This window comes from Stigmatopora nigra, chromosome 3 (genome assembly GCF_051989575.1).
Source record: "Stigmatopora nigra isolate UIUO_SnigA chromosome 3, RoL_Snig_1.1, whole genome shotgun sequence".
Classification (NCBI taxonomy): Eukaryota; Metazoa; Chordata; class Actinopteri; order Syngnathiformes; family Syngnathidae; genus Stigmatopora; species Stigmatopora nigra.
The window spans coordinates 14,890,959-14,907,073 of record NC_135510.1 but is presented as its reverse complement, the minus strand read 5'-3'; the positions used below and the strand labels follow the sequence as shown (position 1 = coordinate 14,907,073).

The 16,115-nt window shown below is 39.1% G+C and overlaps 2 protein-coding genes across 4 annotated transcripts in view; both read left to right on the top strand.

Annotated features, from left to right (window-relative positions):
* The first annotated feature begins 788 nt into the window (after positions 1 to 788).
* rxfp3.3a1 (relaxin family peptide receptor 3.3a1) lies at positions 789 to 2,732 on the top strand. Its single transcript, XM_077713463.1, has one exon. The coding sequence runs from the start codon at positions 1,051 to 1,053 to the stop codon at positions 2,047 to 2,049; it is 999 nt and encodes a 332-aa protein (XP_077569589.1). The 5' UTR covers positions 789 to 1,050; the 3' UTR covers positions 2,050 to 2,732.
* A 5,582-nt stretch (positions 2,733 to 8,314) lies between these two features.
* uacab (uveal autoantigen with coiled-coil domains and ankyrin repeats b) overlaps positions 8,315 to 16,115 on the top strand; it is a 29,905-nt gene continuing 22,104 nt past the window's right edge. For 2 of the 3 annotated variants that reach the window (XM_077713515.1, XM_077713513.1), the window contains exon 1: positions 8,315 to 8,517. In XM_077713515.1, coding sequence (XP_077569641.1) covers positions 8,470 to 8,517 — 48 coding nt within the window. In that variant the 5' untranslated portion in view covers positions 8,315 to 8,469. Of the gene's footprint in view, positions 8,518 to 12,393; positions 12,431 to 16,115 lie in introns of all 3 variants that reach the window. The other variant, XM_077713514.1, reaches the window with a different exon arrangement.

Below are 16,115 nucleotides of genomic sequence, written 5' to 3'. Positions count from 1 at the left end.
TGGAAAACAACAAAATCTGTACTGACACTGATAAATGCAAAAAAAATATATTGAATAAACAATAGTACTTCAACCAATAGTGGCCTCCACGCAGAATTAAAAAACAATTTAAAAAAAGTACTGTATTTTCACGACTATAAGGTGCACTTCAGTCTTATATTTTTCTTCAAAATAGACAGGGCGCCTTATAATCCAGTGCGCCTTATATATGGAAAAAATAAAATGTGTCATTCATTGAGGGTGCACCTTATAGTCGTGAAAATACGTTACAAAAAACTGTTACACTGTCGCTAATCAATGAGTATCAATGAAAGTGTGCATGCAGAAGAGTCTAATGGGAAAAATGGTTCGAGGTAGTGTCAAAGTCACAGTGCTGGCGTGATGCTCTGGCTATCGGTGCGTTCGGGACTGACTGACTTTTCTCATTGATACTCATAGATTAGCAACTACATAACAATGTTGTCAAAAGAATTCTGAGACTTTTTGTACTTTAAAAGTGGTGAAGTGACTAAAGAAAGCACACATTTTCATGTATGTTGACTTTTAAATTCGGAGCATGGCTCTCAAGGATTAACATTTAAAAAAATATGAATTGTTTATGGCTCTTTCCATCAAAAAGGTTCCCAACCCCTTTTATAGAGTATTGAAAGTATATATTTGAACTCATACCCCCTGTCAATGGCGCCTTGTGGTGTAGAGGTTTGATCGCTTTACTTTAGCGTGGGCAGGCGTGGGCTCGATTTCTGCTGGTGGTCGCATGATTGTGAGTGTGAATGGTCACTAGTCTAAGGTATACTACTCTGCCTTTTGCCTGAAGTCAGCTGGGTTTGGCTCCATCTACCCCCACAAGCCTTTCAAGGAGAGTGGAAGATGAAATGAAAGACTGTCAATATGTAAGTTGCTCTGCCTTTTTTGTGAGAGAGAAGGGAGGGCTACGCGCTAGTGGAATAAAGCCTCAAGAGTCGCACGGCATTACGCACTGAGCTCCAATCCATCCATCCATCAGAGCGGCGGCTCGTGCTGTGTGCGCCTAGCGGAGCGCAGCCAGCCATGAGCGGACACGAGAACAACACCGACAGATTTTGGTCCGACAACTCTACTTTTTTCACCCTGGAGGACATCGACGTATCGGCGGACGGGAGCCCGGTCCTCCGAGTCCTGATCTGTTCGGTTTATTCCCTGGTGTGTGCCGTGGGTCTGGTGGGCAACCTCCTGGTCTTCTGCCTCCTAGGATCCAAACGGGAGCGTAAGACGTCCCGGGTGAACTTTTTCGTGTTGAACTTGGCCGTGACCGACTTTCAGTTCGTGTTGACGCTGCCCTTCTGGGCCGTGGACACGGCGCTGGACTTCAGCTGGCCCTTCGGGGACGCCATGTGCAAAGCCGTCCTGTCCGTCACCGTGATGAACATGTACGCCAGCGTCTTCTTCCTCACAGCCATGAGCGTCACCAGGTACTCGTGTCTGGCCTCGGCTCTCAAACCCAGCGACTCCCACCGCGGCTCCAGCTCGGACAAGTGCACCTGCGCTTTCATTTGGATCATGGCCAGTGCGGCCACTTTACCTACATCCATCTTCTCCACCGTCAGCCACGTGAGCGGAGAAAGCCTGTGCCTTCTCAAATTCCCCGGCGGACAAGCTTGGCTGGCGGTCTACCATATCCACAAGATCCTGGTGGGCTTTGTGGTGCCCATTTCCGTGGTGTCGGTCAGCTACGTCAAGCTTTTGCGCTTGATCCGCAACAGGAGCATGAAAAGCACCAACCCCAGAAGGACGTCGCGGGTCACCAAGTCCGTCACCATCGTCGTACTCTCCTTCTTCCTCTGCTGGATGCCCAACCACGCTGTCACCCTGTGGAGCGTTCTAGTCAAGCTCAACGCGGCCAAGTGGGACAGAACCTATTACCTGGCGCACACCTACGTTTTTCCCCTCACCGTGTGCTTGGCCCACGCCAACAGCTGCCTCAACCCCCTCATCTACTGCCTTATGAGGGCTGACTACAGGAGGAAGCTGAAGCTCCTCGTTCATTGGGGAAACGTCTCACAAGCTTAGCATAATGTTTCATTTTATTAATACTATTATTTTTTTACACTTTGTCTGGTGGTGGCTGCAATTCGGTGCGCACAACGGTGCGTAACTTGGGGTCGTCTACCCTCTGTACTAGGGAACCTATGGCTCGTGAGCCATACGTGACTCTCCTGACGGGTGCTAACCTGTAAGCTGAAATCTACATCTAGCGCCAATGTAAAAATACGTAGTATATATTTTTTCATTCGACTCCCCTGTGCATGCATACTCTCATTAATACTGCTTGGTGTTGTTAGATGAATTCTGGGACTTTTTGTACTTTAGGTGTTGAAAGGGGCATAACCAAGGGTTTTCTTTTGTTTGGTGTAAAACCATTTAGAAATTCACAAATTTTCCTATAAATCCAGGTCGGTTTAACTGTGGGGAGTTTGCATATTCTCCATTTTCATAGGGCAGGCGTTAAGGTAAACAATTGCACATCAAACAATATTATACCATGAAAAAGGTAATATACAAGAAATAAATTATTACTGGGGGGACCTGCGACTGAGTGGTTAGCACGTCGGGCTCACAGTGGGGGACCTGGGTTAGAATCCAGGTCGATCCACCTGTTCTCCCCAGGCCTGCATGGGTTTTCTCCAGGTACTCTGGTTTCCTCCCACATTCCTAAGACATGCATGATAGGCTCATTGGACACACTAAATTGCTCCTCGGTACAAGTGTGAGCCTGAATATGGTTGTTTTTCTCCTTGTGCCCTGCGATTGGCTGGACACCAACTCAGGGTGTCCCCCACCCCTGGCCAGAAGGCAGTTGGGATAGGCTCCAGCACCCCTGGCGACCCTAGTGAGGATAAAACGGTTCAGAAAATGGGATGAGATAAATTAATACCTGAACTGCCTAAGATGCCAACAATGTAATATATGTATGCTATTTTGAGTGTTAACTGAAATAACATGTTCTATAATGCATGATTTGTGTCAAAAATCAACTATATTTATTTTTTAAACGTTATCATAGATCGAGAAAATGTTTAGCCAATATGGATGGATAGCCATGAGACATAATTAAGAGAATTTGAACAGTTTGCAAAGGAAAGTAAGAGACTTTCATCTTTTGCTAGGCATCCCTCACTGAGGCCAAACGTTTTGTCATAAAATACATAATTTTTTCTTAGGCAGGAAGAGCAGAGATCAGATTAATCGATGTCCTAAGTGCTATTGGTAGTAAATCATGTCTTTGCATTAAAAAGTGTGACAAGATATTTTGTGTGTTCTTTTGCTGTGGTACAAAATCAATAAAAAGCAAATCAACCACAGTATCTGAAGCACAGTTTGGTTTTGTTATTCATTTCAATAGATGCAGGGGGGGGTGGGGGGGGGAGCTTATTTGTCTGGGTGTCAGAGTGATTGTTCCAACGTGTACAATTGGTCTCTCTGAGATGAATGGTTTTCTGACAGTTTTCACAGTTGTCAAATAAACGGACAGCAGCCTTGTGAAACAACAATAGGTCCAGAAGGCTTATTACTAACTTTCAATTATTATTAGAATTACTTTTACAACATGGCCATCAATACATTGTTCAACTGACCCAATTGCTTTTGTAAAATAGACCTCAAAAGTAGACTAAAATATCTGTGTCCCTAAATGATAGGGAACCATTAAAAATCCAGTCAAATTAATCGGGGATAGAAACAAATATTTTAGTCATAGTCATTGAAAACCTTGAAACATGCCCTTTAAATCAATTGTGGAAGTCTTTCTTCCTTTCTTTTGTTTATTTTTAAATTATGTTCTCCTCATGTAATTAACCCTGTTACATTTAGCAGATTTTTTTTGTGAAGGTTTCTTTTTAGTGAACAAGTTTTTGTTATATGGGGGCCTGGTGCTGGATTATTTAGGGCATCAACCTTACAGTTTTGGGGTTGAGGGTTTGATGCCAGGACAGTCCTCACTGTGTGTCTGGGTTTGCGTGGCTTTTTTCCGGGTACTCTGTTTTCCTCCCACATTCCCAGGTTCCAGCACTCCATGCGATCCTTGTGAGGATAAGTGGTGCGTAAAGTGTAAGAATGATTGAGTATGGTTGTTTTCACTGATAGTTTGGCCAACACAGAGCGCAGAATGGAACCCAATTATGAATCTCGTATTCTCCATGCAAATTCGTACCCAACCGATTCCCCCAAAAAAATAACTTTAAACTGACAAAGTGAGAACTTACTGCATGCTTGGATATGTTGAATTAAAAATAATTTATATGTACTTTGTCTACGACAAGTCTAAATGGTGCCATAATGTCAGGTACTCCTTAGGGTGGGAAATGTCTGTTTGGTTACTCTGAGGACTTCCTCGAAAAGGTTTTTGACTCCTACCACTCCAGCAGAGACGATGTAATAGTTAGGGGATTTTGTGCTGTCATGTCGCATTCAAAAGTACATTTGTGCAGCCATTCAAGTTGCCCATCCTTCAAACGCAGGCTCTCTAGATTGATTTTGAGCAATCGACTAGACATGCAGAAATTGGAATGGATCCCCCGTTGAATGCTATCGTTTCAAATCTAAATTATGGCTGTTCAGACTAAAAACAAAAAAATGAATCATACAAGGTATAACTTCCTGCTTAAATACATATTGGATGTTTCATTGGAGCTTTTTAAGTTGAAGAAAATGACAGAAATATATGCCTTTTAGAGGATTCAAAGCAAAATGAAAGATCACTGTGTTTTGGTCTATGTTCACATAGGTACATATTGGTACAGTGCAATATGACAAAATATACATATGCCGTGTTTAATAAATGAAGGTTGAAAGATTTGAAATTAGCCCTTGCATCCTTTGATTTGTCCGAACTGGTCCACAGAGGACATCTAAGTTTGGACACCTCTGATCTAAAAACTTGAATGATTAAACCAAAGAAGAAAATCACATTAATAAAAGAATTCAAATGGAAATTTAAAAACAACTGCTGATAAGAGTCATACAGGTATTCTTGCTTTAAATGACTGTACTTTAAATGTCTTGTATAAAGACAGACACTTTTTTTTTTGGTACAAAAGCCAATGCTTCCTTCATGTGTGCAAGCTTTTTGGCAAATTGGAGAGCTGACTTTTCAATTTCTTTGACTACTACGTATGTGGCAAAATTAGTTCCCATTAGGAAAGTAATCTATCGATCTTGGGAAGAGACAATTGAGACCTATTTTTCTTGGGAGGAACTAGCTACATGAACCACTTGGCACATTGCCATTGTATATAATTGATTGTTTCTTTCAGATGATGACATCATGTCTGTAGCTCCTGGCTTTTTAAACCGTTTGACACAAACCAAGAGCAGGTTGGACGACTTGAGGATGTTAAATCGATACTGCCTAAGGGATCAGGCATGAGTGTATTGGTCTTTATGCGCAGGAAGGAATCAGAGTTTCCAAAATTGGATGGCTCACTCAAAAAAAAAAAAAAACCCAGAGGTGGAATCATTACATGACAAATGAGGATACGCAACATGGGCTTTTTGGTAAATAATTCTACGTTTATACATTTTTATATCATCTAAATTCTAAACTAAAGGTTACCATTACAGTGGAGAAAGACCGTTTTCAAATTATAAGTCTTGGACTGTGGTTGTATCTTTTTAGATCACCATAAAAAGGGCTTTTGAACAACTTTTTATATTCACTGCTCATAAAGTGATGAGGCACTCGGAAAAACATTTCAAGATATTTCTTAGCCAAACAGAATTGGTTACAATTGTGTTTAGATTTTTCGCCATGTCCTTTCATGTCTCACCCGCGGCTATCTGTATGTATCTAATCATAGACGTAGTGGTAACAACTAGGATGCGGCGCCCCCACAGTAGCAACGCATAGGTACTTGAGTGCTTGCAAGGAGGATTCTCAGGTCTCCACAATAACAAGCATTTTACCACTGGTGCTCCAGAGGGCAAACTTGACATTTTCACTTTGTACTAACGCTTAAATTGCTACTAAAAGACACGACATGGTGGAACACTTTATAGCGAGAATGCTTTTCCTTCATCTGGTTTTTCATAAAAACAAGAAAAATTAGATTTTTTTCAGATGCCCTTGAATGTATTGAAGTCAATTTGTTGTGCACTTTGTGCTTTTGTGGGTGCATATTTATTTTGTCTACATGGTCATATTAATTGCCATATGGATGGAATTTTATTTATTTTTTTGAAGAAAACATGTTGGTGTTGTTATTCTCAAACTAAATTAAACCTTCTTATAGACTCAATTTCTTAACATTGATTTTTTGGGGGGTAATATGTTAGCCATGGGATAACAAATGGGATTAACAATGTTAGGCTTTTGAGTGTGTGATTATCAGATTTTGGTTATTGTGTATCTAATTTGGCTTTGTTTCCTTGGTAACATTGTTGCCATGGACTCGCTAGGTGACCTCATTTACAGCCGACAGCACATTGTTGCTGATTTTACGGCTCCAAATTCAGCTGATGACATCAATGATGCTGACATCAATGTACATGCAAATTACTTTGCGCATTTTTGTTTTTGTTAAATACGGAGCTTGGGAGTGCACATTTACTAGCATAAAATGATCATTAATAGTGTTGACAAAAGCAGTGACATGGTCAGGTGATTTGAGGTTGAATTTCAATGGGAACTTTTCAAAGTGAAGTTGGTGCATTGGATTGGATAACTTTATTCAATGTTTTTTTTGGATTGGATAACTTTATTCAATGTTTTTTTTATTACAATTATTTTATATAAGTCTAAGAGTGTTTTTTAATCCTTTCTTTTAAACTAAATTCATCTCAGACTATTTTTGTGTTTGTTCTCACTGGTATTATTACTTGTGCAATATTTTTTATTTAAAAAGCCTCAATAAAACAAGTGACTATTTTAAGTAATACTATTCATTCATTCATTTATTTTCTGAACCGCTTAATCCCCACAAGGGTCGTGGGGATGGTAGAGCTAATCTCAACATCCGGAATTGGTGGCCAGCCAATCACAGCGCACAAGGGTGACGGACAGCTATTCATGCCCACACTCACACCTTGGGGCATTTTAAAGGGTATAACCAGCCTGCCATACATGTTTTTTTTTAAATATGGGGGGAAACTGGAGTATCCCTGAAAGCCTGAACACACAAATTCCACACACGAATATTTGTAATTTCATTCAGCAGTAGGGAAAATGAATGAATGCATTTAAATATAAAGGTTTGGTCAAGGAATGATGTTGGGTGATTCCTCATTCGACTTGATTAGTGATTTTAGTCTATAATCCTTATATATCGTGATTTATGGGTGTGTGAGTGTGTGGGTATGTTAAGATTCTCTCGCTATCTTTGTCCAAACCATGCAACGTAGAGAGTTGAAATGTTTTATGGTGGCCAGAAACGGCTGTGGGATCCTAATAGACGATTGAATTTCTTCATCTTCTGTAAGTGTGTAAAGTCAACTTTTTTTGTTCAAGCTGAAAGCAGAGTTGATGTATGAATCGTTGTTTTTACACGATGTGCCATAAACGCACCACATGGCTGATTGGTCCGCCAGCTCGTTTCTCGGTGCTTCCCAGAACACTGATTTTTTTTCTGTTGTGACGGGAGTTATAAAACATCCACCCATCCATAAATCACGCTTTATCTATTCTCTAATTATTATAACGTTGGGAAAGGCGTAAACAATTGAAGCGCACTAAGCTAGCAGCACAATCTTCTGCATTCCAAAGTGGTGGCGAGGCTTCCACCTCGGCGGGAACTCATGATTCAGCATCTATATCATGGTTACATAGACCCGACCATGCTCAGATGCCTATTACTGAGAGTATTGACTCAGCAGGGGCAATATCAGCTGTAGGGCCCGGCCCGTATGCGTGTAACTAAAATTTTCCTTTCTCATCTAACCCATTTTTCAAAAGAGAAATTTTTCAAAAGAGAATTTTTTTTAAATAGCACAACAATTGTCTTTTGGTTCTAAACAACCCTGCTTGTATAAAGTAAGTCTACCCTTCAGAAACCACCCACTTCTGCATCGCAGGATATCTAAACTGTGACGAATGTAACATTATTATATCCACTTTGAACTGAAATGCTGAAATTAAAATGATTTTTAAACATTACAATAGGTGTTTTTCACCCAGGTGATTCGGTTTCAGGTAAGCCTGACGTCATCCCCGTCTTGTCCCAGGACGTCTCCAACTTGTCCCATTGATCCTAACCGCGGAAGTCCCGCCCTTTCACGCACCCAATTGGTTGAAAACTGAAGCAGATCGCTAATACTCGTTTCTAATTGGCTAAACGGCCTGGACTCTAAGGCAGGCTTTGCGGTTTGGCGTCAGGTGGAACTCACCCCGTGGGAGAACGGGATAAAACTTCGTTTTAGTTCCCGTAAACTTGTTTTTTTTCCCTCCCATCTTCTGGAGATCTTGATCACAAAGGGTGGTGGACGTGACAGCATTACAGAATGAAGAGTCTGAAGTACAGATTGAAAAAGCACGAAGTTAACATCACTGTAAGTGCACTTTTATTGTTGCTGACGATTGCGACTATGTGATAGCTGAATTAGCTTTAGCTGGATGATCGTCAGCGATCTTTCCAAGATTGCGTTTTCATCACTTACTTGTAGTTTTGCCGCTCATCGATCCCTTTAGTTTCTTCTGTGTTCTCACCGTAGGAACTTGGAAACGTGGGGCACCTGCTGTTGTTTCGAGGTGCTTTGGACGTTCCACAATTGCCTGTATGCAAATAACCTGTTGCTTTACTGGTGCTTCTTCTATCTTTCTTGAGTGAATCTCACGGTGAAGTGCTTGTTTTATATGCGTGTTCCGAAGCCCCTCATTTGATCTCTAGTGTCCTGCAGTTCAGGCCCGATCACACAGTCGGGTGCGTCTGTGTAACACTCATAAAAGTCGACAGAAAACATGCATTAGATCAGGGGTCCCCAACCACCGGTCCGTGGGCCGATGCTGGTTCGCGAGCTACCTAGTGCCGGTCCGTCACAGTAAAAAAACATTGGCAGTGGCTCCTTAGCCGGTAATCGGTCAAATAGTCCCAGGGCCTATTTAGCCGGTAAGAATTAAGTGTGGGGCAAATAGTAAGAAACTACGGAGCCACTGCCTGAATAATAGTCATTAACACCTTCATGTGTGTAGACGCAATTAGTCTATATGAAAGTAACACAAGTGTTAGTACAGTGTGAGTAGAAACAGCTATAAGCAAAGTCAATCCATTTTGGGAATTGAAATTTGGCAATAATTTCCAAAAATCTTAACAAATACTCACAATGTTTGGCAGTTATTATTTATTTTATAAGTGGTAAACTTCCCTACAAATTTGATAAAGATCAGAAGGACAGTTACATTTTTTCCTGTTCACCCAAATAGCATGCAATTGATAGATTTTAACATCAAGTGAATATATTTAATGACTATTATTTAACATTGAGTGAATGGGGATTTTCTAAACAATTCAACCAATCTTATTGAAATTTGATGTGTTATTGGCAATTGATAGATTTTAACATTAGGTGAATTGGGATTTAATGACTATTATTTAACATTGAGTCAATAGGGGATTGGGGAAAGAGCTTTACTGGTACGAGGTGAGAAAAAGGTTGGGAACCGGTGCATTAGATCCTGGACCCTAAAATATGTCCCTATTAGATTTCTCACTATTGAGTGTGACTGTTTTTGTGTATACATACATTAGGGATGGCTCCCATGTGATGACGGTGATGATGATGGGGAACTGAGCACAGTATTTTCTTAGGATCACAATTGGGTCATAAAAGTGCAGGCTTTTAAAAAGAACAATTATTTTTCATTTTATTTTTTCATATTTAATTGCAATATGACAGATATTATCACAATAAAAAACATGCCTATTCATAATTACCACGGTAACTATTACTTTGCCTTTCACATTGGAAATTTCTGTAAATAAGTAAAGTAAAATAAATACCATCTTTGTTATTTAATTATGAAAGTAACTACGTTACCTTAATTTAAAAGAAAAGAGAGTATAACATGATGGAAGTATTTTTGTTATTCTGTTGTGCAATAAATAAGACAACTCCCTCCTCCCACTATAGTAATGAATAATAAAACTTTGGAAGTGTTTTTTTAAAATTTGCATTTAAACCAAAAGTTGCTGTGCAGTATGAAAGCAATAAAAAATTTAAAAAACTGCAAGCATCATCAAGCTGACTATTTAGACAAAAAGAAACGATATAAATTGACCTTTTAAAGTATGGTCTCCAAATTCTTTTAACAACATGGCTTTGCACATAATAATGAATTAGTTTATTCTTGTACTTTTCTCATCTATGCATATACGGTTACCCAACGAGTATTAGCAAGAACAGAAAAAAATGTTATAATTACTAGGATTAATGCTTTTTGATGTATGTTTTATTTATTTACAAATAGAGGCCGCATCAAAGGCACTTTGGTTAAATGAATGTGTCAAATTAATTCAGCCATGCTCTATTGTGCATACTAATAAACAGTCTTTGCCATTGTGTGCAGTTTAAGGAGGTTTTTTTTCTTCAACTGCCATCACTTACAATGACAAAGGGCACAAAGCCACAGGTTGTCTGTGAGAAGCCAGTCTCTTTTTAAGAACCAAAAAGCCTTTCATAAGTTAAAAAAAAAAAAAAAAAGTGTTATTAATTGAAGTTTGAATTGACTTTTTTTCTCTCGGGATTCTGATGTAACTTTCCCGGCAAAATCGGTTTTCGCCCTGCTGTGTTCATGTATTTCTATCAATAATAAGAAAGCTCTTCTTACAAATTTGCTATAAGGTCTCAAAGAGACATAATTCCATTTTTATCTTTGAAAGGTATGGGTGTAGCAGGTTACTTAAGTCATGATTTATTTAGTACGTTTGTGAGCAAAAAGAAAAAATGTTTGTGATATAATATTATCATGTGATGGGACCCAAACTCTACCAGTACACATGTATTATTTTTATTTTAACATACCTGTCAATCTCGGCCAATTGCTCCCCTTATTAATGATTGCGATCCTCCTTATTAAGTAACAAAAATAACAAAAAAAAACGTACAAATGTAAGCAACGCTGCACATATGTGCTCACATAGGGCGCACTTAAAAGTCTAAAATATTCTCCAAAGTAGACAGGGTAACAGATCAGAATGCGCTCAATACAATTCTGTAGCTATCGCGGTATGATGCTGACAGCTTCACTGTTTGAGTACGTTCCTTGCTGATGGTGAAAAGACATACGTATGAAATGGGGTAAACGCTTGTGCATATCATGCTTAAAGTATGACTATTAGCAGTCGACGATGATTTTTTCGTCTGCTGCCAGTGACCGAGACAATCCGGATTAGAGTCAAAATGGGCAAACGTGATCGGTTTTACAAAAAAAAAATCTCGTAACAAAGTTTTTAGACAGCATACACAAATTGGATTGATCAAAAAATGTATAAAATACAGTAAGGGCTTTTAAGTTGACTGGTAAGATGTAATAAATATGGCTATTGGTGGCAAATCTTCACTGAACGCTATTTCTGGTCCTGATCTTGACAAGCCTAGTCTGTAGTAGCCGGTAATTACCTCACATAGCTGAAAATCAATACCAATTAACATATGTGAACTCATGTCTCAGGATCTCTTTGCCAATCATTTTAAAGCCTGGCTGCTGGATGAACAACATTGTGATCACAACACTGCCTAGAACTGTGCTGCTTGTGTGTGTCTCATTGTTTCTAATATGTTTTCTAGTCTTTTATCTTCTATTAACCTATTGATTTTATGACTCAACCTTCACAAGTGACAAGTGGAAATTAGCCTTTAGCTATAATTTTGGATAATTACATATTTATGTCCATTAACATATATTTGTTAATTCATGTGTATTATGGCTGTATTTAATAGATAATAGGACTTGCCTAAAAAAATGTCTTCTGTCCTTAAGTAAATAATCTTTAAATCCTAGTGTTTTAAGTGAACTGCTCAAAATTCAGTCAAATTAAAATCCGTATGGTGGTTATAATCATTTCAACCCCCCCCCCCCCCCCCACACACACACACACACACGCACGTTATTTTATTAGATAACTTGCCGCTAATAATATACACTAGTGATAGAGCATGCGGGTCTTAATCTACATTTAAATAGTGTATATGATAAACTCAAACAACATCCGGGCAGAGGTTTCTTTCTGGGAGGCCTTGTTTACTATAGAATGTGTGGTAGCGTGACAGTCTGTGTTTTCAGGATTATTGTCTGGCTCAATAGGGGGTCAACCATGATGTCATCTCCGGCCTTACTCGCACATGCTGGGCAGGCCAGGAGTGGCCTATTTGAAGCTTTTTCTTACACTACTTCATCATGTTTTGTGATATGTGCGCGTTTGTACGCAGGAATGGAGACTTGAGGAATCCACCAGTTCTTACAAAGGTGCGAATTTTAGAGACCTTTACTGTGATTTATTATTGCCCATCTTAATGAAGGCTGCAGCTAATATCAACTCTTGACTTCCCACTAATCTGATCAACTCTAACTCATTAGACAATTATTTTTGTTTGAATAACCGTTGACTATTGTCTTTTTAATTTTCAAACAAACAACAATTGTAGATTAATTTGTTTGTGGTCACCTGTACCAGGTAGGGAATTAAAAAAATGTTTTACTGGATTCTAATTGGATTTTATTTATTTATTTTTACTGCACTTTATTTTACAGAAGAGAAGCCTTCACGTGTAACAGAGAAGCAATTGTTGTTGTTTATAATTGAATTTCTTAATTTAGAGAGGTTACTACTTCTAATACAGGGATTTTTAAATTGGTCGTAAAATGATTATTCATTTTCTCAAGTAAAATTTTATATTACTGTTTTGTGCAAAGACAATCAAAGCATATCATAATCACAAACAATCAAATTACCTTCATTACTGCTTAGCTTTCTCTGGTCTAACAGGAGACAAAAGGCAGAAGAAGGTGATGGAAACTGAAACAGTTTAAAAATAAACGTTATTCTTATGCACCTCACTTCTGTAAGACTTTGTTCTAGACCGTATTACCGCATTTCAATTTTATGCATTTAAAATGTATGCATTTAAAACACAATCATAATCATGATACCTGAAAGAAAAAAAATGCATTTAAGTTATTTCGCCAAATTCTCCAACCATATAGTATGTGTACGACATTTTGTAAAGTAAGGTCAAGACTTTTTACTTAAACGTTTTTTGTTTGTCAGTTTTTTTTATTATGATTTGGGGCAGGTTTATACATGCTCGTTCTTAACTGATCTTCATGTGGTGTCAGGAATGGTAACGTGCAGGAATCTCCTGCATTTTCTAAAATAGCAATGTATGCTTAATATTTACTGTAAGTACTTACACCCCACTGCCATTATGTGATTTTATTGCGTAGCCATTCGTAATGGCAACACACACCAACATTTATTTTATAATACCTTTTAAACCCCTTTATAAAAGTACATACATTTTGTATGAAAACAGGACAGCTTCCATTATCAGTGTTGAAATTACCATGTTAGTCTGTTGAAAACATAATAAGCACATGAATCCCTTCATCTAAATAAATGAAATGCATTTGCTATTTATTGAAATAGAAAGTATCAAAAAGCTGTAATAGACATTTAAAAAGCTTGCAAGTTTACAAAGTCAGACTTTGACATAACAAATTGTCACATAATAAATATAATATAGTACTATATCATGGTCGACTGTGATCATTTTCACTGATACCGTCATTGCTTTGTGAAACCACATCTGTAGCATCAGTAGTTTGGCAGGATCGATTTACATATTACCCTACATTTTTATACTTATGTGCTGGCAGTAAACTATTATTAGATGACTGGCTTTCTATTTGCTGCTTGTGATTTCATCCATTAGGACATTAGAGATGTGTTAGTCCAGGAGGGAGAGGTAGGAAACCTAAGTGTTGTGAAGAGTTATGACTTGTACTGAAGGGTTTAAAGCCTGAGTTAAAGATGACAGATATCTCACACTGAAATATTTCCAGGCTACAAGAATGTGTGAATAGTTAAACACCTTGCATGTGCCAGGTGACGTTATGCTGCCAAGGTCACTGTTTAAATAGCAACTTGACATGGTGACATGCTATCTTTGTAGATTCATGCAAACAAGGCAAATATAAAGGTTTAATTTGAACTCTTCCTCTGCCAATGGCGGTCATGTGCAGCAAAATAATTTCAAATTTAAGGTTGTCAGTGATATTTCGCTGTCATTGACGGCAATAAATGTCCAATCCCTTTTGAGTGGTATTGCCAGCCCCCAGTCAAAACGGATTAGGCGTCTACTGCCGTCAATGGCATCCAATGTGTCAATACTTAAAAGATAATTATGGCTTAAAAACCTGATTGTTTTCTTATTTCTTTATTTTTTATAACCAAAACCTCTAAATTATGTCGTCGGCCCGATTTAACATAGTCGAATTTGAGATGTCTAACTGGTGTATCAAGATCTTTCTCTGTCAGGGAGAGAGCATCTATTTAACAGTTTCTGCTCAAATGTGTTTTTGCCTGCTAACAGCCCTATTATTAACTGGTTCATAAACAGACTGACAAACAAATACACACGCACAAGCAAGCCCCTGTGAAATATTTATATGATGAGTTGCACTGTAGAGTTCTGGCTAACTGCCATTTGGCACCTTTATCCCCAACGGAGGGTGTGCAGCTTTCGAAAATTGACACCCAGTTCTTCATATGATGTGTCGTGTGGTGGATGATTTTGGATCTCAGGGGCACTTTGTTTACAGGGTTAGAGCATAGGCCAGTAACATAAGTCCCCTTTGACCTGTAAATGTGTCAGTTAAATAATAACAATTATGTTAACAATAATTCAGCTCTTTCACTCTTATTTTCTGTGTGACCTTTCAATCAAGTGAACGTTGAACTCTGCACGTAGTGGTATTAGTTCATGATTTAGCTAACTGCAATCTTGGAAAACTGTTTGTAAAAATTCTGACTTTTAACCTTGCTACTGTGGAACCCTGACCATGGAGCTTTGTAAAAAAAAGATCACTGTCTCGAGACAGACAGGTGACCAGCCGCCTTTACCCAACTAATGTGCTTCAAGTGTTAATACTTGGACCTCTTTAAATATACAACCCTGAATTCTTCCCTGGCATTAATATTTTCAGATGGAGAAATGTAAGGGCTCTGGTGGGGTTGGTAATGTAAGTACTGTCTTTAGGATAGCCTTCCTTCCTGCTGGGAGTGGAGACTCTATAGCTATTACTCATGGAGCAGTAATGTGTACTATGTATTCTTGGCTCCTGTCTTCCAATCAGTCACTATAGAAAGGTTTGCAAGTCAAAAAAAGAGGTAGCCAGACTGCAGACTGTCTGCACCACTGCTATTTACCAGGGAGGGGGTGATATTTTAAACCGGAGAGCTCACATATTTACCTCATTGAGTTTGACTGACCTTACCATTTGTTGGGGGTTAAGGCACATGAGACCACGGACCGTGAAAAGAAGCTGGGAAAGAGAGGCGCTCTTAATAAGCGGCTTGCGTCCAGGGTTTGCAGTCAGTCTGAAGGCAGTTCAAAGAGTAGGAGGTAGACTGTCAAAAAGTAAACTGAGTACGGCTACTCGTTTAAGATTTAGACAGGCGATAGACATTTGGAGGAGTTGAGAGGTAGCCAAGCTGAGCTGACTTTCACCCCCGAGGAGGAGTTGCAGTTGCCGGCCAGGGCAGGTCCCAAGGCTGGCAGGGGCTGGCCCGACTGCTTCTCCACCTCTATCTTTTTTTTCCTCCTCTTTCACCCTTCCTTATCCTCCATTGAAGAACCGACTGCTGTGCAGTACTGAAGTTACAGGTAGAGCCTGTAACAGAACAAACAAATACTCTTTTTTTTTTTTCATCAAATGAAGAACAGTCCAGTGGACAAGCCTTTTGTAATAGGACCTCCGTTGAAATTCTGATCCTTGCTTTTTTTTTAGGGGTGGTACTCACTGGTTGAGTGCATTGAGGAGATTTTTGATACTTTTCCGATCCATTTTTGTTGTTTTTAAAAACCGCAACGCTGGCAACCTTTTCAGTAGCACGGTGCAAGGACCAGCTCCACTCACCCAAGATGAGCCG